The sequence below is a fragment of the Gallus gallus genome, chromosome 2, assembly GCF_016699485.2.
Source record: "Gallus gallus isolate bGalGal1 chromosome 2, bGalGal1.mat.broiler.GRCg7b, whole genome shotgun sequence".
In the NCBI taxonomy this organism is placed as follows: Eukaryota; Metazoa; Chordata; class Aves; order Galliformes; family Phasianidae; genus Gallus; species Gallus gallus.
The window spans coordinates 966802-993781 of NC_052533.1; the positions used below are offsets into that span (position 1 = coordinate 966802).

The 26980-nt window shown below is 59.7% G+C and overlaps 3 protein-coding genes and 1 non-coding gene across 12 annotated transcripts in view; 2 read left to right on the plus strand and 2 right to left on the minus strand.

Moving 5' to 3' along the window:
- The window catches only part of SCAP (SREBF chaperone), a 50578-nt gene extending 46264 nt beyond the window's left edge, over positions 1 to 4314 (plus strand). For all 5 annotated transcript variants that reach the window (XM_025147369.3, XM_025147372.3, XM_025147373.3 and 2 more), the window contains 5 exons: positions 121 to 203; positions 928 to 1094; positions 2179 to 2259; positions 2467 to 2673; positions 3110 to 4314. In XM_025147369.3, coding sequence (XP_025003137.1) covers positions 121 to 203; positions 928 to 1094; positions 2179 to 2259; positions 2467 to 2673; positions 3110 to 3355 — 784 coding nt within the window. In that variant the 3' untranslated portion in view covers positions 3356 to 4314. The remainder of the gene's footprint in view (positions 1 to 120; positions 204 to 927; positions 1095 to 2178; positions 2260 to 2466; positions 2674 to 3109) is intronic.
- GIMAP7L5 (GTPase IMAP family member 7-like 5) overlaps positions 1 to 26980 on the plus strand; it is a 598436-nt gene that overhangs the window by 559670 nt on the left and 11786 nt on the right. Inside the window, 3 exon segments of one of the 4 annotated variants that reach the window (NM_001396077.1) lie at positions 22963 to 23029; positions 23326 to 23371; positions 24188 to 24819. In NM_001396077.1, coding sequence (NP_001383006.1) covers positions 23350 to 23371; positions 24188 to 24819 — 654 coding nt within the window. In that variant the 5' untranslated portion in view covers positions 22963 to 23029; positions 23326 to 23349. 4 annotated transcript variants of the gene reach the window in all.
- On the minus strand, positions 6446 to 19643 carry PTPN23 (protein tyrosine phosphatase, non-receptor type 23). 2 transcript variants are annotated; one of them, XM_040696491.2, is made up of 21 exons: positions 19531 to 19643; positions 18719 to 18957; positions 16835 to 16909; positions 16041 to 16168; positions 15350 to 15426; positions 14621 to 14670; positions 14080 to 14211; positions 13520 to 13600; positions 12975 to 13106; positions 12813 to 12860; positions 12471 to 12527; positions 11792 to 11850; positions 11473 to 11552; positions 11136 to 11250; positions 10586 to 10651; positions 10095 to 10240; positions 9533 to 9856; positions 9268 to 9422; positions 8951 to 9102; positions 8598 to 8777; positions 6446 to 8384 (listed from the first exon to the last, which is right to left on the minus strand). In XM_040696491.2, exons 4-21 carry the CDS (start codon positions 16076 to 16078, stop codon positions 6596 to 6598), a joined length of 3681 nt encoding a protein of 1226 aa, XP_040552425.1. In that variant the 5' UTR covers positions 16079 to 16168; positions 16835 to 16909; positions 18719 to 18957; positions 19531 to 19643; the 3' UTR covers positions 6446 to 6595. The 2 variants fall into 2 exon arrangements, with proteins under 2 accessions (XP_040552425.1, XP_025003172.2); XM_025147404.3 differs by lacking the exon at positions 18719 to 18957.
- MIR12238 (microRNA mir-12238) lies at positions 9458 to 9525 on the minus strand. Its single transcript, NR_162000.1, has one exon. It is a non-coding gene; the product is annotated as a microRNA mir-12238 (primary transcript).

A 26980-nucleotide genomic window follows, 5' to 3' on the forward strand; every position in this document is an offset into this window, starting at 1 on the left:
GCAGTTTCCAAGCACGAGGAGCTGGCACAGTTTGTGCTCTGCCTGGGGAGGGTCACCTGGGGGCCTCTCACCCCCTGAGAGCAGGGAGCCCTCTGCTCATGGAGCTCATCTCTCCCTCAGGATCGTTGCTGCCCGGCTGAATGGCTCCTTGGATTTCTTCTCGCTGGAAACACACACATCCTTGAACCACCTGCAGTTCCGAGGTGAGCAGGCATCATCTCACACCCAATTCCTGGGCCTCAGTAATAATGCTTTGTTCCAAAAACGCTGCAGGGTGCCACATCCGACGCTGTGCAGAGGCGAGGAATTCTTAGGGAGTTCTTGGAGGAAGGAAAGCATTCTGAGCACTGCTTTTTTCCAGTGCCCGAGTCTGAAGAGTGGGAGATGTGCTTTAGGGTCAGCTCTGCCCCGCGCCTCTTTCCTCTCCCACCTCTCAGTTACTCCTTCAGCAAGGTCTGCTCCAGGCACCGGCACCCCACGTGGCACTGCTGCGACACGCAGGAATTGAAGTACCAGTGGTGGTAACTGTTCTGCACTCTGGTAGCTCATTTGCTTCTGGGGTGGCTTGGAATGGAGAGAAGCCATTGCAGGGGGGTGGTTTCACTCCCTGTGGTCTGCATGCTGCGTGGAAGAGGAGCAGGCTCTGTGGGAAAGGCCTGGCCATGGAAGTGCTGTTTCCCTGCAGGACGCAGAGCCCTGGGCCCAGCTGTGTGTTCTCTTTCACAAGGACAGCCACAGTGCTCTTCAGTTTCACCCTTCTCAGCCTTGCCAAGGACTGACTGTGGAACTGCTGATTTGCTCAGCCCTTTGCTGCCCAGGCTCACGTTCTCTTTGAGTTCAGCCCCAGGCATCCTCAGCGTGCCCCTCTGGGTGAGATCGGCCACACGCTGAGCTGCAGTGAGGACTTACTGTGCTTTCTCACTGCAGGAGCCCCGAGCAGAAGCAGCATCCCATCCTCCCCATTGTTCAGCAGCAGCGATGTCATCGTGTGCCAGCTCACCCACACCGTGTCCTGCGCCCACCAGAAGCCCATCACAGCACTGAAGGCTGCAGCAGGACGGCTGGTCACGGGCAGCCAGGACCACACGCTGAGGGTGAGCAGCCTCTTCCTCACCGAGGCGTGTTTGGGTGTGGGTGAGCTCCTCTCCTGCACAGGAGGGGCAATGCTGGCACTTGTGTGTGTGTGTGCAGGAAGGCAGAGCGTGCCTGGGGTGGTGTGGTTGGTGGAGTGCAGTGCAGTGCATTCCTGAAGTTGTGCTCATCTGCCTGGCTGGGACTCCTTGGTGGTAGAATGACAAAGCTCCGGGAAAGGTATCTTAGTGAACAGAGAATGAGATCACAGAGTCACAGAGCTGTAGGACTTGGAAGGGACATCAGGAGATCCACTCCAACCCCCCCCAGAGCAGGTTCCCTGCAGGAGGTTGCACAGGAAAGCATCCAGGTGGGTTCTGAACACCTCCAGAGAAGGAGATCCCCCACCTCTCCGGGCTCTGTTCCAGGGCTCTGCCCCCCTTATGGGGAAGAAGTGGTTCCTCACGTCCAGACGGAACGTTCTGTGTTCCATTCTGTGCCCGCTGCTCCTTGTCCTGGCATTGGGCGGCACCCAGCAGAGCCCAGCCCCCCCTTCAGATATCCATCAGCACTGCTCTCCTGCAGGCACAGCCCGGGGCTCTCAGCCTGCCCCATCAGGAGGTGCTCCGGGCCCCCCCGCCCCACAGCTGGGCTCTCTGCAGCAGTTCCCATCTGCCCGGAGCCGGGCAGCCCTGCGCTCTGCTCAGCGCTCCCGATGTGCCCCCGCAGGGCAGAGCAGAGGGGAGGAGCGGCTCCCTGCCCTGCTGGCTGTGCTCCGTGCGGCGCATCTCGGGCTGCTGGGGGCCTTCTCGGCTGCCAGGGCACACTGCTGGCTTGTGGTCAACCATTGGTGCGCTGGTAGTCCACCAGCACCTCCGGGTCCTTCTCTGCAGAGCTCCTCCCCAGCAGCTCACCACGTTCATTGGTGCCCAGCTCTCAAGCTGTGCAGGTCCCACCGCATGGCAGCATCACAGCCTTCTGATGTGGGAGGCCCTCCTGCCTCAGGCTGGGAGACAGTGGGGTCTGGGTTCTGGGGTGTCCCTGTCCCCCCCCCCAGTCCTTCCCTCTGCCCCACGGCCGCTCACCGCTGCCTCTCGTGCCCCACAGGTGTTCCGCCTGGAGGACTCGTGCTGCCTGTTCACACTGCAGGGCCACTCAGGAGCAATCACTGCTGTGTACATAGATCAGGTGAGCTCAGCTGGGCTGGGAACCAGGACAGCATCCTTTGTGATGGCTGCTGAGCCAGAGGGGCCGCGCTGCACGTCTGAGGTGGCAGAGGGAGCGGTGGGTTTGCCCGCTGTCCCATGGGATGAGCAATGAGCAGGGAGCCCTGGGTGGTCCGGGTGACCCCGCTGCTCTGCTCCATGCTTCCTGACCCAGCTCTGCCCCTCACAGACGATGGTGCTGGCGAGTGGAGGGCAGGATGGGGCCATCTGCCTGTGGGACGTGCTGACGGGCAGCAAAGTGAGCCACATGTATGCGCACCGTGGGGACGTCACCTCCCTCACCTGCACCACGTCCTGCGTCATCAGCAGCGGCCTGGATGACGTGATCAGCATCTGGGACCGCAGCTCAGGGATCAAACTCTACTCCATCCAGCAGGTCGGTGGCAGCGGGGGGAGGGGGGAGGCTGGAGGGTGGCCCACCAAACCCCACAGAGTCTGTGGGTGTGTGGGCTGAGGGGGAACGGCTGTATACAAGGGTCATAGGGATAGGACAAGGGGGGAATGGTTTTCAACTGAGACAGGGGAGGTTTAGGTTGGATATGTGGAGGAAGTTTTTCCCCCAGAGGGTGGTGACGCACTGAACAGGTTGCCCAAGGAGGTTGTGGATGCCCCATCCCTGCAGGCATTCAAGGCCAGGCTGGATGTGGCTCTGGGCAGCCTGGGCTGCTGGTTGGCGACCCTGCACATAGCAGGGGGTTGGAGCTGGGTGAGCACTGTGGGCCTTTGCAACCCAGGCCATTCTATGATTCAACTCCAGCCCCCCTCCTGGCACAGTGCTGGGGCTGAGCCTCTTCTGCTCCGATCCCACGCAGGAGATGGGCTGCGGCTCCAGCCTGGGCGTCATCTCCGACAACCTGCTGGTGACGGGCGGGCAGGGCTGCGTCTCCTTCTGGGACATCGGCTACGGCGACCTGCTGCAGACCGTCTACCTGGGGAAGAGCAATGAGTCGCAGCCCGCGCGGCAGATCCTCGTGCTGGAGAACGCCGCCATCGTCTGCAACTTCGGCAGCGAGCTCAGCCTGGTCTACGTGCCCTCCGTGCTGGAGAAACTGGACTGAGGAGGGCCGGGTGCTGCAGGCCGGGCGGATGCGGCGATGGGACGGACCCGGATCTGCAGCTGTGCGGGGCTCTGCCGCCTCTGAACTGCTCCGTGTGCAGCGCTCCGTGGCGGCTGCCGGGCTGCACACACACAGCGCTGCGGCGCTCCCTGCGCCGCTCCCGGGCCGCGCGGGGCGGTCAGAGGTCGCTGTGTGCGCTGTTGGAGGCACTGCGCTCCGCTCCGGCGCCCGGCGTGGGACGGGAGCTGCAGGGCTGGTGGCTGCAGCAGGAAACGGTGGTTCCCTGAGCCGGGCAGGCGTTGGGGAAAGCGAATGAAGGCAGTGGGTGTGTGAGGGCGGAGCCGGGGAGCTCGGGTGTCTGCCTCGCTGCCGCACGGCCACAGCCCCATTGGCCGCAGTGCTCCGTGGGGCAGCAGAGGCTCCGCGCACTCAGCACAGCGCTCTGCGGCTGCGGGCTCCGTGCTCGGCGTGGCCCCGCGTGCCTTAAGCTGTGCCCGGGCGGCCGTGCGGGGTGCGGGCTGTGCCGCAGCGGTCCCTGCCCTATTTATTTATATGCTGTATATATTTATTTATTCTGGCAGGAGAGTGCGGGAGCCGCCCCAGGCCCCGTCTGCAGCAGCAGCGCCTCCTCCTCCTCCTCGTCCTGGCGCTGGGGGTGAGGGCCGCAGGGCACACCTTCTGCTCGGGGTTACGGCCGTTCCGCAGCGGTTTCTAATGCTCTTTTCGCTCAAGTAAACGACGCCGATGTCTGTTCCGCGACCCCCACTGATTGTAGGGGCAGCGCCGCGGCCCGGGGGCAGCTGCAGGGGGGGAGGTGGGACACAGCCCGGCGCAGCGCCCGCCCCGCACCTCGGGTGGCCTTAAGCGCTGCTGTACGCCCCGTGCTGTACAGCGGGAGCATTTTTGTATCGTGTTTTCTATGTGTACAAAGACCCCTCCATTAAACAGAACTAACCCCAGCGTGGCTGCCGCCGTGCCGACCCGTCGCCCCCTCAGCCGGAGCGGCACTTCAGCGCCGGATCGAACTCTCTTTTATTTCAGTAGCAAAGAGCTGAAAAAGTCAGTTCTGCCCACGGTGAAACGCCGTACAGAGCGGGGGGTGGGGGGAGGCCCGGCCCCACCGCGCCCCGCAGCGCCGGGGGCTGTAGTGCTGCTCGGGGGAAGGGGGGCGGTGGGCTGCGGCGCCCCTCAGCTCTTGTTGAGCGTCCAGAGGGGGTCGAGCATGCTGAGCGGGTCGTCGCTGGGCCGGGGCGCCCGCAGCCCTTCGCCCGTCTGCGCCTGCAGGAAGTTCTGTTTGTTCATGCGCTGTTTGCCCTTCAGCGACGCGTCCAACGTGAAGGCCTCGGGTGTGAGCGAGGCGAGCAGCTCCAGGGAGGAGGTGGGCGCCGGGGGGGCGGCGGGGGCCGCCGGGGGGGGCGTCTCCTGCACGTGGTTACCGCTCTCGGCGTCACCCGGCGGCTCCGCCGGCGGCTCCGGGATGGGCGCGCGGCCGCCGTCCGCCACCGCCGCTCCGTCCGTCCCCGTCGCCGTCCCTCCGTCCGTCACGGCGTCGGCCGGCGCCGCCACCGCCTCCGCCCCGGCGGCGTTGGGCGCGGGGACGACCTCCGGCCCCCATCCCGCCCCCCCCTCCGCCCCGCCCGGCGGTTTGATGCTCAGCTTGGCGATGGTGGCCTGGATGGAGCTGATGGGCACGTCGCCGCCCAGCACCAGGTCCTGCGGGTCCTGCTGCAAGTAGAGCTGCGGGAGGCGCTCCGTCAGCCCCGGCGCTGCGCCCCCCACCGCCCCCCCCACCCACAGCCCCCGCACCCACCTTCGGGGACGCGCTGTTGGCTTTGGGGACGGGCGGAGCGCCCCCCCCGTGGCGGTGCAGCAGCTGCTCGGCGTGCTGCAGGACGGCCTCGTAGCAGAACTTCAGGTGCAGCTGCAGAGGAAGGGGGGGGGGGGAGCGCAGTGAGCGCAGCGGCGGGACACGACCCCCCCCTCAATCCCGGAGCCCCCGTACCTTCTCCTGCAGCATGTGTTTGCGCTGCTGCCTCATGCGCCTCACCAGCTGCGCCAGCCCGGGGATGCCGTTCCCCGCCTCCACCTCCTGCACGGCCGCGTACAGCAGGCAGAACGCGCCGGTGCGGCCCACGCCGGAGCTGCGGGGATACGGAGCTGCGTCCGGAGAGCACCAAAGCGGGACGGCACCAAAGGGACCCAACCCTCAACCCCCCGAACCGGGCCGAGCCCGCGGCGCCGCTCACCTGCAGTGCACCACGATGGGGGTGTGCAGCGGGCGCTGGTGCAGGTAGTGGCCGTGCACGTCCTGGATGAAGCGCAGCAGGCTCGCCTTGCTGTCCGGCAGACCCCTGCGGGGAAGGGACGCTCAGCGCGGGGTGGGGATCCCAAATCAGCCCCTCACCCCCCGCTCAGGGACCCCTCGCGCTCTCTCTGCCCCGGAGCTCCACCGGCGGGGAAGGAGCGGTTCGGGGCTCCAGCAGCTCCCTCCGTCCCTGCTACAAAGCGGGACCCCCCCGCCCCTCCCATCCCCCCCCCGGCCCCCGAAGCCCTTTGCCGTACAGCTCCGGCCAGGAGGTGAACTGCAGATGGATGACGGTGCGCTTCAGGCTCTGATCGCGGTACTGCAGCGTTATCATCCGCTCCACGTGCGTCGGGGCCGCCTTCACGCTGCTGAGGACGAGCGTGATGGGACCCTGCACCAGCGGCTGGCCCCGCTCCGTCGGGAAATACCGTAGCACCTTTTGCTGTGGGGAGAGGCGGGGGGGGGGGGGGGGGGGGGGGGGGGGGGGGAAGGGTCAGCCGTGCCCCGCGACGGCCGTCCACCCCCCGGCAATGGGCGCCAGGAGCAGCCCCACCTTCTCCAGCTCCTGCTCCGACACCAGCATGACGACCACGGACACCTTCTGCTCGTAGATCATGAGCCAGAAGTCGGCGGCGGTGCCGAGCAGCGGCGCCTGCGTGGCGATGATGGTGGGGCAGTACGGGGACAGATCCTCCACCCTGCTGGCGTTGATGTAGTCGTCTTTGCCCGAGCGCAGCACCACGCGGTTCCTGTCGTAGGGCATGATGTCCTGGTGCCGGTTCTTCATGGAATAGCAGCGGGCGATGGCGATGGAGAGCTGCCGGGCGTCGCGCTCCTGGGCGTCCTGCAGCTCCTTCCAGAGCACGTCCAGCTCCGCGGTGCCGCCGGGCTCCGTCTGCTCCAGGCGCTGCAGCAGCGCTCGGAAGCGCTCCAGCTCAGCCCGCAGCCGCAGAACGCGCTCGGGTTTCTCGTAGGGGTCGTTCTCGATCAGCTGCACCGCTTTGGGCTTCTGGCCCTCCTTGGCGTCCGCCTTGGTGGGCTGCAAGAGGGGCTGCCCCACGGCCGCCTTGGAGCCGCCGTGTTGGCTCTCGGGGCTGGAGGACAGGAGGTCGTCGGTGGAGGAGCTCTGGCGCTGGAAGGCGGCCTCGGCGGCGCCCGGCGCGGGGGTCAGCGACGGCGGGGGTCTGTGCGGCACCGCGCCGGGCACCAACGGCGGCGGCTGCACGGGAGGCTGCGGGGACGGCGCCGGGGAGGGGACGAGGGGGCACTGCACCACCACGGGGCCCTGGACGTGGCTGAGGACGGGGCCGGGAGACGGGGCGGGGGACGGCTGCGGGGGTCTCACGGGGCCGGGGGCGGCGGGGTGGCACGGAGCGGGGCTGGGGCGGAAGGGCAGAGCCGCCGAGCCGCCGGGCACGGGCTGCAGGGCGCCGGGCACGGGCTGAGCCATTGGGCCGCTCTGCGCGGGGGGTCCGGGCACCGCCGTGCCGAACGAGAGGGAGCCCCCGTGCGGGGGGAGCCCGGGGGGCGGCAGTTGGTCCTGCCCGGGGGGCAGCGGGTAGAGCTGAGGCCGCAGCGGGGGCTGCCCGGGGGGCAGCTGCCCTACGGGGCCGGGGAAGGGCTGCTGGGCGAAGGGGGTCTGCGGGGGCAGCGGGGGGCGGGCCGGGGGCTGGAAGGGCAGCGAGACCTGCGGGCGGGCCGGGGGGAGGAAGGGAGCGGCCCCCGCGGGAGGGAACGGCTGCGGGGAGGGGACGGCCTGGGGGCGAAGCGGGAGGTCCGCGGGGGGAGCGAAGGCGGCAGGGGGCTGCGCCGGAGGGAACGGAGCCGAGCGGCCGAACGGCGGCTGCAGCCCCGGCTGGGCGAAGGGGGGGAAGGAGGCGGCGGGGCCGCCCGGGCGCTGCGGGGCCGCGAAGCCCCCCCCGGGGGGCACTCCCGGCCCGGGGAGCCGCGGCGGGGCGGCGCAGCTGGAGATGGGCGCCTGCACGCTGTCCACGGTGGTGGTGGCCGGGCGGGCGGCCGGGCTCTGCTCGGGGACGCCCGCGGGGGTCGGGCCCGCGGCCGGGGGTCCGACGGGGCCGGGTGGGGGCAGCCCCGCTTGGCCCAGGCCGTAGGAGGCGGCGGGAGCCGCGGCGGGGCCGTGCTGCGGGGACGAGCGCGGGGGGAGCAGGTGGGGCACCGCGTAACCGGGCGGCACCGCGCCCCGCAGCAGCGAAGCGGCCGGGAAGAGCTGAGGGGCGGAGGAGGGGGCCGAGCCGGGGGGCGGCCCGCTCACCTGGGGGGCGGAGGGCTGCAGGAGCCGCGCCGGCGGTACCGGAGCTCCGGAGCCGGGGGGGAAGGGCCCCGGGCCGGCAGCGGGCGCCGGCGGCAGCCCGTAGTGCGCGGGGGGGGCGGGGAAGCGCGGCGGGGCGAAGGGCTGGCCGGGCTGCAGCGGTGCGCTCGCCAGCCTGGGGGCAAAGAGGTCGGGGCCGGGGGGCCGCAGCCCGGCAGGCACGGCGGGGTCGAGGGCGAGCGCGGCCAGCGTGGCGGGCGGCAGGCGGGCCAGGTGTGCGGCCAGCACGTCGGGGGGGAGGCTGCGCAGCTCCTCGGGCAGGTCGGCCAAGCCCAGGGAGGCCAGCGGGGGGAGGTCGCCCACCTCCGGCCCCTCGGCTTCCAGCTCCAATGGCTTCTTCTGCAGGGCGGGTTTGGGGGCTGTGGGACGAGGGGGGGGGGTGCTTCTTCATTTCCCTGGCAGGAGGGAGGAGGCGTCAATGTGGGGCAGCTCGTCCTCAGAACCCCCCCTCCCAATCTCCACCCAGCGGGGTGCTGACGCTGCCCCTTAGGGGCAGGAGAGCTCATAGGGCTGTGGCACTGAAGGCAAAGCCTCCGTGCTGCAGCCCTCAGCGCTTCCCCCCTCCCTGTCTGTCCCACTGCGTTCCCTCCAGCCCCAGCACCACCTACTTCTCCAAGATCTGCTGCCTGTTGGCTTCAGCAGCCTGGCAGGCCGCCCGCGCCTTCTCCAGCAGCTTGGCAGCCTTCCCCTCCAGGTCCGTGTAGAAGTCCTTCCCCTCCTGGGATTTCTTCATCAGGTCCTCGTAGGCTTCGTAGGAGGCCACCAAGGTCTGGACGGTGGTGTTCCACCTGGGGACATGGCACAGAGGTGTGTGTCCTCGTGTGCCCCTGCCCCTGGGTAGCCCCAATGTGCAGCACCAAACAGCCACCACAGCCCCAGCCCCACAGGCAGCCCCTGTTTGGGGTGGGCGAGGGCTGTTTCCATGCACCCAGACCCACGTTGTCCCCATGCCCCCACTCACTTGTGCTCCACCTCGGCCAGGGCCTTGCGCACAGCTGCGTATTTGACATTGGCATCTGTCAGTGCCTTCAGGATGTTCTCCTGGGCAGCCAGGTTCTGCTCCAGGTACACCTTGATCTGGTCATACTTCTTCAGCTGCTCCTCAAAGAGTTTCTGCCCAGAGAGGGAAGGATCTGAGGGCCCAGCAGGCAGACACTGCTTCCCATGGGGCTCAGGGGGAGGTCGGGATGGGGGTGGGATGGAGCAGAGCTCTCCCCGCAGCCCACACTGGGGTACGTGGCACAAGGAAGGGCTTCCAACACAGCTGGGGGCACCCACCTTCATCTCGGAGCGGTCGGTGGTGACCAACGAGGTGGTGATATCGTCCTTCTGGATCATCTCACGCAGCTGCTGCTCCAGGGACATCCGCTGGTCCCTCATCTCCTGCACCTTGCCCAGGATTCTCTTCAGGTTCTGCAGCACCTGTTTGTCATCTGGGGGACAGGGACTGCTGAGCGGCTGCGGAGGAGCCCACGCAGCAAGCCCAGCCCAAACCCAAAGCAAAGGGGTGGGACGTGGGCTGGGTCAGCAGCGTGGTTCTCACCTTCGCTCAGTGTGGGTGAGGGCAGCGCAGCCCGGACCTGTTCCAGCGGCCCGCTGAGCAGGCGGAGGTTGCCGATGTGGAGGTTCATGGCTTTGTGCAGCTCCGTGTTGGTGAAGCTGGCCTTCTCGTGCACCTCCATGTACTTGGAGCACTCCTTGCTGACCTCAGCCAGCCCCGTGGAGGATGGTGGCGGCGGGGAGCCCTGCGGTACCGAGCCCTTCCCCAGCAGCTCCTGCAGCTTCCGCTCCTGCGCCTCGTCCTCCTCAAGGAGGTCCCGGATCTCCTTCAGCGAGGCCTCCACGTCAGTGAACACCCCGGAGAGCACTGGGAAAGCAACACAGAGGCTGGTTTGTGCCCAGGAGGGGCCTGCAGTGCGCTCCAGGCAGCACCAAACCCCCCTGCCGCAGGCAGGACGCCATCACCCACCATGAACAGCCAACAGCAAGGATGCTTTAGGGGTAAAGAATTTATACAGGCAAAGAATTGGTGATTGGAGATTCGCCAACTGCAGCCAGGGGGAAAACACACAATCCCAGCCCCCTGCTGGTCCCCATGAACTCACCCTGCATGGACTGGACGAGGTTCTTGACGGTGTCGGGGCGCACGCTGAGCGCAGCACACTTCTCCATCAGGATGGGGGGGATGTGGCTGTACATGTCCAGGTTGTCCACTGTCTCAGGGTCCAGCTGCATGGAGTCCATGAACTGGCTACAGGTGGGAAGAAGCTCCTGAGTGACGGCACCCAACCACCTCCAGCATCCCCATCCCACACCACAGCCACTTCAGGGCACGGCCTTGTGGAATGTCCCCCAGCAGCAAAGCAAAGCAAAGCAAAGCTGGGGGGTGAATTTGGGAACTGCTCGTTGCCCAGAGCTGGGCAAACTGGGATAGACTGGGCTCAGCACGAGGCCAAAGGGCTGAGAGAGCTCAGAGCTGTCTGTCCCTATCAGCACCAGGATCAGACAGATGCCCCGTGCCCAGCTCACTGCCCTATGCCTGGGTCTGGAGCAGGGGGAGAGGCCAGAGCCCCGTTCAGGTACAGCTCACACGTACTCCAGCACTTCGTTCTTGGCTTCAATCTTTGCCATCACATCTCTCAGCAGTTTGGCCTTCTCCTCACTACGACAGAGAGAAAAATCCTTTAGCGCTGTGAAGAGACTCAGGAAACAGAATCACAGAATCGTAGGGGTTGGAAGGGACCTCTGGAGATCATAGAACGGCCTGGGTTGTAAAGGAGCACAGTGCTCACCCAGTTCCAACCCCCTGCTATGTGCAGGGTCACCAACCAGCAGACCAGGCTGCCCAGAGCCACATCCAGCCTGGCCTTGAATGCCTGCAGGGATGGGGCATCCACAGCCTCCTTGGGCAACCTGTTCAGTGCGTCACCACCCTCTGGGGGAAAACCCGTGAAGATGAGCTGTAGCCCAACCCCCCTGCTAAAGCACGAGGACATGAGGACTCCCTGGGGACAGTCTGGGGTCTCTGAGGGTTTGCTGCCCTCCAGATCCTGTCAGCCTGCAGGGAGGCTGTGTGGGAGCACAGGCTGTTTGTGAGCTCAGTCCTGGAGATCTGCACACAGCTCCATGGTTGTCCTGGGACCCACCTGTACAGTGAAGATGCCTCATGGGCAGCCATGGGCACCAGCTTGGCAAAGATATCAGGGCCGGTGACAGCGGGGTCCGTGGGGTTGACAGGGAGGGCTTTCACCAGTGGAGCACCTGCAATTCAAACACAAAGCACACATGGGTCTCAAGCCTCCAAAAGGAAAACTGTTCTAAAGACAGAGCCTCATTCCTAGCAGATCCCACAGAGAGGAGGGCATCTCAGCACAAAGCCCTGCTGCTCCAGGGGTTTCCCAGAGCTCCATAGACCCCACCACACATCCCTGTGTATGCCCCCTCCCATAGCAGCTCACAGGAGAGGGCACTGCCCATCTTTACCTTTCACAGACTGCAGGGTGTCCAAGGCAGGCACAGCTTCGTGGTAGATGAAGTCATTGTCTTTTTTGGCTGAGTTGTACCTAGAAACAAGAAGTGATGATGAGCACACACCACTCCTGGCTCTCTGAGCCTACTCCCCATGGGGTCAGGCTCTGCTACACCTGGAATCACTCTGAGAAGAGCCAAGAGCCTCAGGCAGCACAGGGGGACACAGGACTCTGCCATGCTGAGGCTCCTCCCTGGCTGCTCTGGCCACGAGGTGTTCGTGGCCCACAGAGAAGCAGGACAGTTATGGCCAGGGCAGCCTGAGCACACTCACTTGCCACCGATTACATCCATGGTGAATCTCAGGGCTTCCTGGACAGTTTCTGGCTGTCCCTGCACAAATGACAGTAGAAGCAAGTTAGCACAGGCAATGCAGGGCACCGCTGCCTCAGTGGCTGACTGCAGCTGTGTGAGCTGCAGGCACAGCCTGAGCATGCCCTGGGAGCCACAGCAGCACCACCAGCCATCTCCTCATCACTGTGCCCTCCCTGTGGGGCTACTGGAAAGTAAAAGAGCTTTGGGGAGGGCTGCTGGATATCCCAGAGGGAAACAGTGATGCTCTGGGAAGCCACAATGCCTGCCACTCCAGTCAGTGGGCAAGGAAAGCTTTGGCACTGGCACCACCAACTCTCATCTCTGGTATCTCACTGCCCACCAGCAGGGCCCATCCCTCACCCCCCCCTCACCACACTCCAGTACCCTGCATGACTCAGTTCCCATTTCAAGGCACTGCACTCCAGACTCACACCAGCAAGGCAAAAGTCTCTTGTGTCACTCTGTCCCTTTCCTCAGGAGCAGACAGCAGTGTCTGGTGTCAGCCCCATAGGTTTCCCTGAGCACTGCTCCTAGAGCAGGGATGTGAAAGAATCATGCCCAAGGGTGCTTCCACAAAGCAGTGACACACTGAGGGCTATAAAATTTGGTAACTGCTACCAGAGGGAGAAGGAACTCACCTTTGCCAGTTTGATAGCTTCATTGAGTTTATCCAGTGCACTCTGGAAGTAGATGACCTGCAGAGAGAAGAGGAATTAGCCCCAAATGTATTAAAAGCTTCAGATTTGGCCCAGAATTACGTGCCTACTCCTTGCATGGGAGCACCACCAGCCAACCCCGAGGGGTGCAGCTTTGTTCAGTGTAATAGGGTTTGCCAAGAACACCTGCATGGCACCAGAACAGCCCCACAGAGCACCAGCACTCTTAATAAACTCTTAATGCAGATACCCCATCATTAGCATGGCGATCCCTCCCAGGACTCAATGCTACCAGGCAGCACGGGTTGACACAGCTATGCTCACCCTTTCCCCAAACTTCTGCTGCTCCTCGGCCTGTTTTCCCATGTGCAGCTGCAATAAAACACAACAGTAGTGTTAGGGTTCCTTCCAATGAGGGAGATCTTTCTGAGAAGCAAACCAAGGGCTGGTCTCACACTGCAGCCCGGTGCCAGTCTTCCCACTTACATGGGCCACAGCAGCAAAATAGTAGATCTTCATTTGAACCAACTTCTTCCAGTCCTTCTGGATCTTTCCCAGCAGTGAGGCTGTCTCCGAGTTCTCCAAGGCCCGGCAGGCCTCTTTGTAGTAATCCACCACCTGTGGGGAACAGGATGGGCATTTAAAATCCCCACAGACAGACAGATCCAGTTTGAATGGAAAGCAACAACAGAAAGGATTCACTGACCCTGTTTTGAGAACACCCAGCCAGTACAGCAAGAAGTTGGTGGGCATCTTATTGATGTATTTTGGGTCAGAGCCAGAGACTGCAGCCATCCCTGTCTAAGCTTTCCCCAGAGGGTGCTTCGAGGAGCTGTGACTGCACTCATAGCTCGCTGTGATAGCAGACCTGTGTGGCTGCACTGATGCTGCACAGGGTCTGGACAAACCCCTCCGAGTTCCTCATCCCAAGCACCACTGCCATGCACAGAGAGAGCGAGGCTGTTTGCTAACAGCAGGTGCTCATGGAAGCAGCAAGCATTCAGCACAGAGGAGATCCTCCAGTGTCTCACCTGAGCGCTGATCCGGGCCACGAGGAAACTCTTCCTGTTGTCCAGCATGGACTTCTCCAGCAGACACTCCTGTGCCTGGCCCTGCCAAAGTAAGAAGGAACCCTGAATTTTCCTGTACAGGAAACCCTCCTGGACCCACCAGTAGCAGTCCCTCTCTTGACAAGCCAGCACAGCACTGCTGACACAGCCCAAAAAGATGCCCCCCACACACAGCCCATGGGCCCAGCAGTGTGGCACAGAGCTCTTCTTTACAATTTCTCTGGAAGAGAGGTCAGGCAGTGGAAGAGGCGAAGTCCCTCTCCCTGGAGGTGGAGACGTGGCATTTAGGGGACATGTTGAGGATGGCCTGATGGTTGGCCTTGGTGATCTTAGAGGTCTTTTCCAACCTCAACCATTTTATCTTTCGCACCCCTGCTCCTAGGAGCAGTGCTCAGGGAAACCTCCGGGGCTGACACCACGCACTGCTTCCTCCCAGCCCCACTTCCAGTCACACAGCAGCTGCCTCAGGGCATGCCATGAGCCATTCCCACTTCCCCGCTGCCCCAGAGCCCACTTCCTACCAGCATGAGGTTGATGTTGAGGTTGAGGATCTGGTGGCTCATGTCTACGCTGTAGGAGTGGGGGAAGTGGTCCCGCAGGTAGGTAAAGGCACCGGCAGCACACTGGAAATGGGTGCATGAAACCTTCATGCCCTGAGCAGACAGGAGAACACGTGTCATGCATGCACACAAGCCAAACTAGTCAATGCAAGGAGGCTGTGGAAGACTGGAGAGGCAGCATCCTCCCTTCACACCAATGGTTAGGGTGATAAAATCCAGCTCAACTGGGCTTAGATGTTTCCCGTGCTGTTTGTGTCTCCCTTGAGACTCCCAAAAGCAGCTGCCACAGCCTGCCATGAGCTCTCAGGGCCAGCTTCAATCTAGAAAGCTCTCAATGGTATGATGGTTTTAATGCAGTCTGTGCATGCACTAAATTGTGGCCAAATCCTATGTGAGATCTCTCCCCTCCCGATCCTATGTGCTGAGAGGAAAGCAGACATCCAGAGTGGGTGTCTGACATTGATGCTTTTAACAACCCACACCAAAGAGAAGGAACTGTTACCTCCTCAGACACTCTCTTGTCCATGGCACCCAGCATGGAGTGCAGCGCACCTGGGGAAAGAGAAGCACAGCCCAGTGGAGTGATTTGCAGCTGGTCAGCCCCCACTCAGCCCCACATGCAGTGCCAAAGCTAGAATCTGGGTGTCTCTTGCCAGTGAAGCCCAGATCTGGGTAGGGTTTAGCTAAAGCCCTTTGCTCTGTGCGCTGTTGAACAGAAAGCAATCTGCAATGCAAGGGGCAGTCCCAGTCACAGGGATGGGAACGACTTCCAGAGACACTGTCAGTGCAGCTGAATGAGTGTGACTTTTCCTTTGGGTCCACAAAAAATCCAAGGCAGGGGAGCAACAGGGCAACAAGTGTTGCATTTGTTGTTTTTAAACACGTTCCGAGGGATGCTGTATGACAGACCAAGTCTGACTGGGTTGTCATTGTACTAGAAAGAGCATTTGCAGCACTGCAGCTCAGCCCCAAGTCAGCCTTCTCTCTGCAGCTGTGGAACCTGCAGCCCAGCTGTGATTCAGATGCAGGGCAGTGCACAACTGGAGTGCTCTCAGATAAAGAGGAAAGGGGAAGAAGTTTCTGGCAAAACCCAAAGTCAGCTTCCTGTGCTTCTGCTGGGCTGCTCTAAGGAGGGAACACAGACTGAAGGCAGGGCAGAGAGGAGGGACATCCCTCACTCCCAGACAAACAGAGGGCGGACCAGCAGGGCAGCTGGTCTCCCAGGACTCACCCAGGTTGTACAGGATGCAAGCCTGCTCATACTTGATGTCCTCATGAGTCACCGTCTTGCCTGAAAAGATCTCTGTCCTGCAAAGAACGAAGGCTGCTCACCAGCTATAGGTGGAGCTACAGGCTCTGCCTTGCATCTCCTCAGAGCCAGCCATTGTCTCCTGTTGCTGCATGGCTCAGCTCAGCCTTCCTGCCAGCTCCCCAGGGCAGGATGCCATTTCCCACAGGGCTCCCAGGAGCCTGCTGTGCCAGATACAGCTGTATTTCAGCAGCAGGGGAAGCTGGCCTAGAACGGCCATCACAAACAGACCAGTGACTGCACTGCCCTCCTGCAGCTTCTGGGAGGCAGATTCTCCCCACCAGGCTCCAACCCCAGGGGCCTCTCTGGTACACCAAGCTGGAGGCGCGTGGGGCACTGTGCCTAAAGGGTCTTTCACAGAGATTAAGGAGAAAGGCGCAGTGCAGAGTGGAACGTATTGGATGTCTATAAGGGATATGCAAAGTGATGAGGGAGCAGTTCTGGTTTGGAACAACCTCCTTATTTCACAAAGTGCAGCAATCCCTTGCAGCTCACAATCCTCCCATCCTTATTGCCCCATCCCTGAATATACAGGAAAACTGTGCCCCACAAGGGCATCAAGAGGAGGCCCCTTTCCCCCTACCCCAGCACAGCAGCACACTGCTGCCCTCACCATGTGATGGGGACCGCAGCCTCCTGTTCGGCGCCCATGGGGATCCGGCTTTGCAGGTAGTGGAGCTGGCCAAAGTATTTCCTCAGTGTGCTGCAGCCCTCGAAGTCCCTAGGCACATTCACGGCGCTCTGGGGGAGACAGAGAGAGAGGAAGAAGCTGCCCAGGGCTGGGCAGCACTCCGGGTGGGGTGGCAAAGGGCCCAGTGCCCGCCTGGCTTGCAGCAAGGTGTGCAGATGGGAGCAGGTGCCTTTCTGCAGGGGACAGCTGGGCTCACACACTTGTTGGCACTCCCAAGATAAGCACACTGAGAAAAAGATGTCTGTCTGCCCCAAAATTATGCTTTGTGGAAGTAATTTATGGAGCAGTGAGGTCAAGGAGGAAGAACCCATGTTCTCCCTTGTCACAGAGTGAAACAATAAAAAGGAGGAATTTGAGAGCAACTGGAAAGGGGATGTCTCATGCCCCTGATCGCATGCAGTGGGGGGTTTCGGCAGCCTGCAGGGCTGTTCCTTTACTTCTGAAGGAAAAACAGGGCTGCCCTGCCAGCACTTGTACAAGCACAAAGCCCTCTGGCTGCCAGGCCAACAGCTCTGCCTCAGCCCTGTGTGCCTCTCACCACCCCCTTCCTTTTTGGAGGCTCTCAGTGGGGCTGTGGCTCTCATGGTACAGAGCCCTAATGTCCAGCCTCCTCACGCATCTCAAGGAGCCCAAATCATCTCAGAAGTGCAGGACACACCTTGGCTGCTGAAAGCACTGCCAGTGGGCAACACTGAGGCCAGCAGTGCTGCGCTTACCTGCCGGAGCACCTCCAGCTTCCGCAGCTCCTCGTTGTAGTTCTCTGGGTTCTCCCCATAGTTCTTCAAAACAAACTGGAAAGGGAGAAAGAACAGGTGAGAGCCTGGCCCCATCTGACAGCAATACCCACAGACGCTTCCTACTCCAGATCTGGCAAGGCCTACAAGAATTCCCTGCATTGGTTCTGATGGACACTTCCCCATGGAGCTTGCTTAGAGGGCAGCCTGGGGGTGGTGGGAGGAACATACTCCTGCCCCAGGGTTCTGCCGGGTGTGGGGAAGGCAATACTGGGGAGGGATCACATTTTGTACTCATCTGTTCCTAACTCGTGTGTGTTAAGGAGAAGCCTCTGCTGAGCACCCAAGGGTGAGGCGGCTTACAGCATCAGTCCAGTACCTAAAGGGCCTACAGGAAAGCTGGTGAGGGACTCTTTGTCAAGAGCACAGAGGTAGGACAACAGCAATGGCTTTAAACTACAGCAGAGCAGATTTAGTAACATGACAGCACAGGCAGCCCAGAGCAGCTGTGAGTGCCCCAGCCCTGAAGTGCCCAGGGCCAGATTGGATTGGAGGTACCCCTACCCATGGGTAGGGCCTGGGTGGGCTGCAGGGTCCCTTCCAACCCAAACCATGCTGTGATTCTTTCGGGTTACACTTTTGGCAAGCCTGGCACTTCCAGACCTAAGATAGCTCTTGTGGCTTTGTATACTGCAATCCTCTGAGCACTTATCTGCCAGGTTAAGGCAGTTTGGGTACATGTGAAGCACCGTTAGCCTCCTTGCCACTGAAGTAGATTTAAATCATCTCCCACCATGCAAAATAAATAAAATATAAAAATCAATCCATACACAAAACACTCAGCCAGGCCAGAGCTGCACAATGCCCAGGGCTGTGGGGCATGACTCAGCTGCATGATGATGGGGCCACTCCCGGTGTCACCCTGTGTCCCCTCCCACCCCACTCCTCTGTATCCACATCCCAAAAATCAGCAGGCAAGCAGGTGGTGGCACCTGAGAAATGCCCTCTCCATGCACGTAAATAAATGAATTTGTAAACCAACAAGGTTGTAAATCGTAGTTTCCCTCCGTAGGTGGCACTGCAAAGTGCCAGCTGGAGGTGGAGCTTCTTGTTCTTAGCTGTTCTTAGCTTAAAAACAAACTGAAGGACAGAGAGGCAGGATCCCTGCCAGGACAGCCCACTCGTGCTGCAGGTGAGGGTGTATGCTCACCATAACATCACTCTTTTCAGTCAGAAATCTTAAAGAATAGGCAAGAGTTCTCCTTTGTAGAAGCAAACATCACAAAGGCCTAAAAACACGCTCAGAAGGTGGGGGTGGAGTGCCCAAGGCACAGCTCAAACAAGTTCAAAGGGAGGGGGGCTCAGCTCCCCTAAAGCTGGAGTGACAGGCAGGGCACCAAGTTGGGGTCTGCAGGAACTTTTCCTTCCCCCATGTTTTGCTTTGGACAGGGAACACGTTGAACACGATGTCCTTCACAGGCACGACGGACGCCTGCTAATCTTTCACATTTGGGCTCCAAGGTTGGCAAATATCATTCTTTTCCACCAGGGCAAATGCTGCATTGCTCCCTCTGGGGAAAACACACATCCCATGGGCAGGGGATGAACGGGAATGGTTTGGGTTGACCTCAGCACAGGGCAGCAGCCCTCAGCCCATCAGTTGGCTTCAGTCTGTGTGTGTTTCTATCCCAGGACAGGACCCCAGTTCTGGCTGTCCCATGCTGTGTCTCGCAGCCCCTCAGCCGGAGGAATCAAAGAGTCTCCCACCAGCAACAGCAGCACACATGAGCACAAACCCCTTTCTCTTTTGAACTCCTGATGGGTGCTGGGCAGCTCCTTATGAAGGTCACTATAACTCTGCCATACCTGTAGTTTCCCTCAATCCTTACTGCTGCACATCGGGGCAGCAGAGCTTTGCCAGCAGTGGGGCTGTCAGAAACGGGAGCGCGTCAGCTCACTCTTTCTGAGCATCCTCCTCTCCCCAAAATCCCCAGCAACAGAGAGAGATAAGGAGAAGTTCATCTACACGCAGCAGTGGGCTTCTTGATGACACCAGTGCCCATCACGGTTATGAACCACAAGTGAAATGTTGGTGGAGGTTGGGTCTGAAAAAGAACACGGTGCTGGGAGATGGTCACGTGCTGCAGGGACAGAGCTGCCAACTCACCCTGCAACTCTGGATGGCTCCTGCTGGGAACTGCTGGGCTTGAGGAAGCACTAAAGCTTCCTCACACCCCAAACTCTGCCCCCAAGCACCAGCAACAGTTACCCACTGCCCCAGCGATGAGGGCCCTGGGAGTCCCAAAGCGGGCACGAAGCCCTTGGGTGACAGGGCTGGGACGTGCCAGCAGCCTCACTTCCAGCCCAACACCCCACACCATGCTGAGCACAGCCAGGATAAGGTGAGGTGACCCACAGGGCTCCGCAAACCCCTCTCAGCTCCAGAACCTCTGCTAGGCCCTGAGCCCACAGGGCCTCCCCACACCGCACACAGAGCCCCAGCGCTCCTCGCCCTCACAGGTTCCTAGCCCCCTCCCAGGTCCCACAGCCACCACAGACCCCCCACTGGCCCCTCAGCCCCCCCCACAAGCCCCGCAGGCCCCACACGGCGTCCTCCGAGCGCTCCCGGAAGGGGCCTCGCCGCCTCCAGCAGGCCTCAAGCAGGACCCGACCCCCACCTTCTTGACAGCGGCGTTGAAAGCGAACTCCCCGGCCTCCTTGAGATCCAGCCAGATCATGGGCATGCGGGGCACGGCCTCCATCCCGGCCCAGCCGCCGCCGCCCCGCCGGAAGCGAGCGCGGGGGCTCACGGGAAGCAGAGTCCTCCAGCCCGGACGGGATGGGGCGGGGCCAGTTTCCTCTTCCGGTCAGATAAGACGCCCCGCCCCCCTGTGCGTGCCGGGCGTGGTTTCCATGGCGACGCCCCGCTTCCCCGGAGGGGCGGTGAGCGTCGTTCCCATGACGACGCCTCGCTCGCAGACTGGCGGAAGTGACGGTTGCCATGACGACGCTCCGCCTCCTGGCAGCGCAAGGCGGTTCCTATGGCAACGCCCTGGGCCTGCTCGAGGCTGCGGCCTGGCCTAGCTGCTAGGCCCAGCAGCCCTGGCTCCGCACCTCGAGCCCTCCCTGTTTCGGGATGGTTTCTGCCTCCCGCAGCTGAGCTGGGGCTGTGTCCTTTTGCAGGGCTGGAGGTGGCTTCCATCCTCCCTGAGCAAGCTGTCCTGCCGGGAGCATTCACCACTGTTCCTATGCCACGCATGGATCCGTACATATTTGTTTCAGTATAAGTCATACCAAATCGTTGATCCTTTTGGCTCCCTTCTAACTGGGGATATGCTATGACTCCTTTCTTTGTAACATATTCTTGTGTTGTCACAGTCAGGTACCATGCATTCACACACAGCTCCCACAGAGCTTCATCCTCTTCGGCATAAAGCAGAAATACTGCAGTAACGATTTTCATTGCCTGAATATATACATACAGAAGTTGCTAGATCCATTTCCTCAATATCTAGCACAGTGAGTGGGCAGGTCAGTGCTTAATTAGGAAATTAGCTAAATATCCCCCTACAGACCCCAAACTTTTCTCACTTCTTACAGAAGAGCTTAAGAAAGCCTCAAATAAACCACAAAAATTAGTCCCATTAGTAAGAATTAGTTAAAATTAGTCAAATTTGTTAAAAAATAATTTATTAAATAAAATGAAACTCCCAAGGTCTATCGGGGACCTTCTGTGCCTGCTGTGATGCCCTAATGACAGCCCCAAGGGTGCCTCAGGATGAGCAGAGCATGGATCCACGCTACTGTATTGGTGCATAGAGCCAAGTTCAGAGTTCTTCTGGACAAAGAAAAGCACCAAAACACCTCCATGGTGAGTAAGTTGTTGCTCTCTACCTCCTAAAGTCTGGAACACCCGGTTTGCCAGCGACAAGCAATGAGCATAAAAACAGGAGAGGGAAAGGCTGTTTATGGGGGTCTATAGTGATAAGACAAGGGGGAATGGTTTTCAACTGAGACAGGGCAGGTTTAGGTTGGATATGAGGAGGAAGTTTTTCACCCAGAGGGCGGTGACGCACTGAACAGGTTGCCCAAGGAGGCTGTGGATGCCCCATCCCTGCAGGCATTCAAGGCCAGGCTGGATGTGGCTCTGGGCAGCCTGGGCTGCTGGTTGGCGACCCTGCACATAGCAGGGGGTTGGAACTGGATGAGCACTGTGCTCCTTTGCAACCCAAGCCATCCTATGATTCTATGAACAAGGCTGCTTGTTGTGATACCACAATGGGCATGGACACCTTTGCAGAAGCTGTGTCTGTTCCCCTATTGCTCTCCCCCAGAAATATGTTTTTCTTTTAGGAAATTTCTTCCAGATGTTTTTTGAGATAGCAGACTGGAACCAATGTTATAATAAAGAACAACATGAGGATTACATCAGCCACAACATGTTAATACTTTGGTGATCATACTTTGAACCTGCTGTACCAGCACTGCCCAGCGAGGAAACTGATGCTCAATTTCTACTTCTGCCAACTGAATTAGACCCTTGCTATCACACACACTATCCAATTCTCTTTCCTCTAAGCATATTTGTATTTTAAATGTGTGGTTTTTTTGGGGAAAATTGATTGATGCCGACAAGACAACCTAAACTTGGCTGTGTATGTGGTGCCAGTGCCGGCTGTGCCTCCGGGGGATGGGAGGTGGATGGCTGGTGCGTGTGGCTGTGGGCACGTAGGCTGTTCTGGAGGATAATGTGGATATGAGAAGGAGCTGCCCTTGGTGCAAGGGTTGATGTTCTCCAGCAACCTTTGCTCTTAGATGTGTTATCGGCACTGCTTGGAATGGAGTACACTTACGGGAAGTGCGTTTGTGGGACCTTCGGCCTCACCTGGCATGTGTGCAGGTGATATGGGAGATCCCCAGCTCAAAGGCAGCAGCAGAATGGGCAGCAGAGTCCTGGAAGAATAGTCAGAATAAAATATTCAGCACACAGCTACACACGTACACAGTGCTGTGGGTGATGACCTGGGCTCCAGGATCTGGGACAGGGGTGCACTGTGCTGGTGGCAGTCATGGGGGGTTCCACAGGGCTCCATGTCAGGACTAATTGTCTCAGTAATTGTCTTCAGTATGTTCTCTACATGACTTGGGTGCTGTCACTAAGGTGCAGTAAGGAAGGCTGTAGATGACACTACACTGCCATGAGCTGCTGACTCTGTCAGGGGTGGAGAGGCCTTGCAGAGAGACCCTGAGCAATGGGAAGGCCAGGCAATGCCCAACATCATGGAGGTGAACAGGAGTAAGAGCTGCATTCTGCACCTGGGATGGAGCTGCCGTGGGTATACGTACAGTCTGGGGTAGCAGAGGCCAGACTGCAGCCCCACAGAGGGCTCTGGGGGCTCTTGGGCATCCTGGTGGATGTGAGCCTGTAGTGCCCTGCAGATTAAAGGGCCCCATCCCCTGGGGTGCAGCAGGCCCAGCAGTGCTGGTGAGAGAAGGGACCGTCCCCTCTGCTCTGTGCTGGAGACTGACCTCGAGCACGGGGTGCAGGTTGGGTGCTGCTGTGTGAAAAGTTAGACTGTGGTATATGGGCTTTTAATAAAGGCTTTCAAGGTGGAGAAGCGTTTGATTAGCACCTTGTTCCCCCTTAGAGTTGGTGCTTTGATAGTACATGAGCAGATTAAATGGAATTATTTAAGCAAGACATGGAGCTGTTAGAGAGTTTTGAAAGGAGGGCTGTGCAGATGGGGAAGGGTGTGCAGGGCAAGGGGTGTGAGGAGAGCGGAGGACCCCGTGTTTGTATGGCCCAGAGCAGAGGAGGCCGATGTGAATGCCTTGAATGTAGAAGAGGCCAGCTTCAGATTAGGTATCACGAAGAAATTCTTTAAGAGAAGGGTAGTGAGGCCATAAATCAAGTTTCCCAGTAGATCTGCTGACGCCCAATCCCTGGCAGTGCCCAAGACCAGGCTGGATGTGGCTTTGGCACAGTGGGCGGTGACCCCACAGTGGGACAGCTCAGATGTGGCCAACTGTGGAGCACCGCTGATGTGCGATGGCAGCACTGCCCTCCTCCTGACGCTGCCTATAAATGCACTGCTGAGCGGCACAGCAGTTCCACCCTCGGCAGTGTTCCAGCAGAGTGCAGCAGGCAGACGTGGGGACACAGCGCAGCGCTGTTTGGTGAGTTGCCTGCAGCTCTGCTGCCACTACGGGAAGAAATTCCAAGGATGCAGAATCTGCTTTCAAGGAGTGGGTTCTGACTTCCATGGATAAGGGCCAGCCAATATTTCTTTCCAAAGACGAAGAGAAAGTCAGTGGAGATGGGTAATTCTGATGACACTGGTCTTTCTCCATTCACACATGGCTGTCGGGCTGACCTGAGTCCCCAGAGATCATCTGTATCGCCTTCATTAGCACAGGGAGGGAAGCAGGGGAGGTTTGTGCCACTTTCACTTAACATTTCTGTCACCTTTCAGGCTCCCCGTGCGAGTGCACTCCCAATGGCAGGAATCCAAAGCAAAGGTGAGTGTCTCATCTGCTGCATAGTTGTGTGAATTCTGAGGCTGCCTCCCATCTCCCTGCCCTGCGAGCTGCACAGAGAAAGGGTGAGGGCGGATGGGGCAGCGAATTCTCGGAAGTAGAGCAGTTCAGCCTGGGCTTTTGTTTACCGTGCTGTCCTGGGCCTCAGGGAGCTGTGAGATCGCTTTCACTTTCTGTTTCTGCCATCAGAAGAGCTCTGGTTGCAGGCATTTAGGAAGCCTGGAGCTGGACAGCCCTGGGCACCCTTAGGGATGAATCTGAGGACCACTACAGGGGCGGGGAAGCTGCACTGCCCACAGCATGTTGTTGGTGCTGGGGTGAAGCTGGAGCAGATCCTGGGGCTGTGAGTTCACATGTACCGCTTTCCGGTCCCCAACCCAGAGAAGAGCTGCTCCAGCAGCCACTGTCCATGGCTGCTCCCCCATGGTGTGGGGAAGGTGGCGGTGGGAGCCGTGCTGTGCTCACTTCTGTCCAGCCGCGGGGCTTTGTGTCCTTTTTCCACAGGGCTCCTTGATCAAAGTCTTCTTTCTGGGCTTTGCTTCCTGCTGGGCGTGAGCTGTTTTCCTGAGGAAGAGCTGAGAGAGGGGATAGGGTCAAGAGGAGCTGAGAGAGCCCTGTGTGCCTGCTGGCAGCCGGCTCCAGCCTGTGCCCCATCCCATCCCGTCCCCACAGGCACAGCGGTGGCTCGGGGACACCTTTCCTTGCAGCCCTGGGCACCTCCGCCTGGGAGCCGGTGTGTGGCGAGCAGGGGCTGTCCCGGCACTGCAGGGCTCACACATGTCTGTGGTTGTTCCCCAGGATCCGAACTGAGGATACTGCTGGTGGGCAAGACGGGGAGTGGGAAGAGTGCAACAGGGAACACCATCCTTGGGAAGAAGGCATTTGAATCGAAGGTTGCACTACATTCAATAACTCCAGATTTCGAAAAAGCTGAGAGTGACTTCCATGGAAGACGAATTGTTGTTGTCGACACTCCTGGTCTTTTTAACACTAGAGTAGTCACTGTACAAGAAACAGCTGAAAAGATTGGAAATGCCCTTCGGGATCTCTACGGAGGGGTCCATGCCATCATCCTGGTGATGCAGCTGGGGCAAGTTACTGAAGAATGTGAGCAAGTGGCTGAGTGGGTGACCAAGATTTTCCTTACTGAAGCACTGAGGTACACAATCCTATTATTCACCCGAGCAGAAGATCTACAGAAGCCCGAAGATCTGAAGGGTTTAATCGGAGACAGCAAATACCTGATGGGGCTGGCAGCAAAGTGTGGAAATCGGTACATCGCTTTCAGCAACACAGCCACCGGGGAGGCGAGGGATCGGCAGGTTGCAAAGCTCATTGAAATGATTGATGCCATGGTAGAGCAGAATTGTGATGCTCCGCGTTACACGCGAGAAATGCTGGAGAAACATAAAGAGAAATCTCCTGGACAGGTTTGTACCATCCTGTAAGCAGCAAGGGTTCTATCTGAGAGGAGACATCTCCACAACCATGCTGTTCCTGCTGCCTTCATGGGGCAATGCAGGGCATTTTATATTGGTGGTGGGCCTGAAGGAGCTCTCAATACACGCTGAGCCTTGCTGTCTGGTGGAGTGCCTGCTGAGGCCTTGGTTTCTGTTCTTCTGGGCAGTGCTGGGAGGAGATGGTCACACACCCGATGTGGTTGGAACCTGGTCCCAGTGCTGGCTGCCCCATGCTGGGTCGCGTGGAGCTTGGTGCTGAGCTGTGTGTGGGCACAAGGCCTCGCTCCTTAGTGGGTAAGAGCAGCTGGCAGAGAAAGCCATGTGGACAGCCCTATGTACAGCACCGTCCCCTTGGGGCCATCAGCCGTGGCCCTGATGTGGTGTAGGGATGTGGCAAGTCCTTGATGGGAGGGGGAGCTGCCCATGGTGCGAGAGGTGAGGTGCTCTATGCCCGCCTTTGCTCTTAGTTTTATTAGCAGCCCTGAGTGTACCTATGGGAATGGCATGTTTGTAGGACCTTTGCCCCATGCTGGCAGCCCCCGCATGTCTGTAGGCAGGAATGGAAGCTCCCCAGCTCCAAGGCACCTGCAGAATGTGCACACTGCACTGGTTGCTCCTGCAGTTCTTGGGGTGCAAAGCCCCACACCTGGTGCTGGGCTGGAGCTCGCTGCTCGAGGAGCCTTCTTTTCACCTGACAGCTGGTGAGATGGGTCTGCCAGCTCACCTCTCTGCCAGCTTCATCTCCCTTGGGACATCTCACTCACCAAGTAGACCAAGGGGAGCCTCTAGATATAATCTTGGATTTCAGCAGTGCCTCCCTACTGTTGCTCACATGAACCTTTCAGACAAAGTGCCTGGCACACAGCTGGACACAGACACAGTGCAGTGGGTGAGTGCTGGGCTGATGGGTTGGGCTCATGGGGTTGGGGCATGGGGGTAGATGTGCTGGTGGCAGTCCTTAGGGGTTCCGCAGGGCTCCATTTTGGGGACGGTTCTCTTCAGTGCTCCCTTAAGTGGCTGGATATGGGTTCTCAGTACAGACTGGGGGAGCAGAGGCCGTATGGCAGCCCTACAGAAGGGCTCTGCAGAGGGAACGGCATGGAGCTGTGTCAGGGGAGGGTTGTGTGGGGGTGAGGGAAAGGCTCTACCCCAGAGAACATTGGGCATGGCACAGCTCTCCAGGGCCATGCACATGGCCCCGAGCTGCCACAGATCAGGGAGTGTTGGAACACTGCTCTCAGATGTACGGTGTAGATTTGAGTGGAGCTTTGTGGAGCCAGGAGTTGCTGTCTGTGATCATTGTAGGTCCCTCCCTCTTTGGGAGATTCTGTGACCCTCTGGAGAAGAGGACTTGGATGTCCTGTGTGGGTGTGCAAAGAGCTGGTGAGGACTGAATGGTGCCCAGAGCCAGCACAGGAGACAGTGGGCACAAGTGGAAGCACAGGAACTCTGTGGGAAACATCACTGATCCCTTTCCCATCTGTGCGGGTGGGTGAGCACCTCACTGGCTGCCCAGCATGGCCGTGGGATCTCTGTCCCTGGAAAGGTTCCACAGCCAAAGGGACACAGCCCTGGGCAGCAGGTGATGGGGCGGGGGATCCCCTGGGTGGGGATGGAGCGGGTGGTCTGAGAGGTGCCTGCAGCCCCAAGTGACCTGTGGTTTGGGGATGGTGGGACTGTGGGATTCATTTCTCTCATCACCTAAGAAAAATATGAAAATCACAGCACTGGCAGGAAGGATTATGCCAGAATTCAGGAAGCTTCTTCTGTATGATATGGAGTTGAAGAGCTCTCTTCTTTCCCTGCCAGCTCTGCACCTCCCCATATGATCCTCCACATTCTCTTCCATTAAATGGGGCTCCGTGTACCTCTTGTTGCTGTGTGCAATGCTGCCCCAGCAGGGCCATCCAGAGCAGGGTGCCCAGCCCCAAATCCATGCAGGTTGGAAATCCCCAAGGAGGAGAACCAACAGCCTCTGGGTTCCTGTGACAGGGCTCTGGTACCCATACAGCACATGAGATACAGGTCACAGCAATCCCTTCTGTCTGACATTGCCTCTACTATGCACTGCTGAGCTCGGAGAAGTTAGCAGGGGTGAGGGAAGCGGGGGAGATTTGTACCAATCTCACTT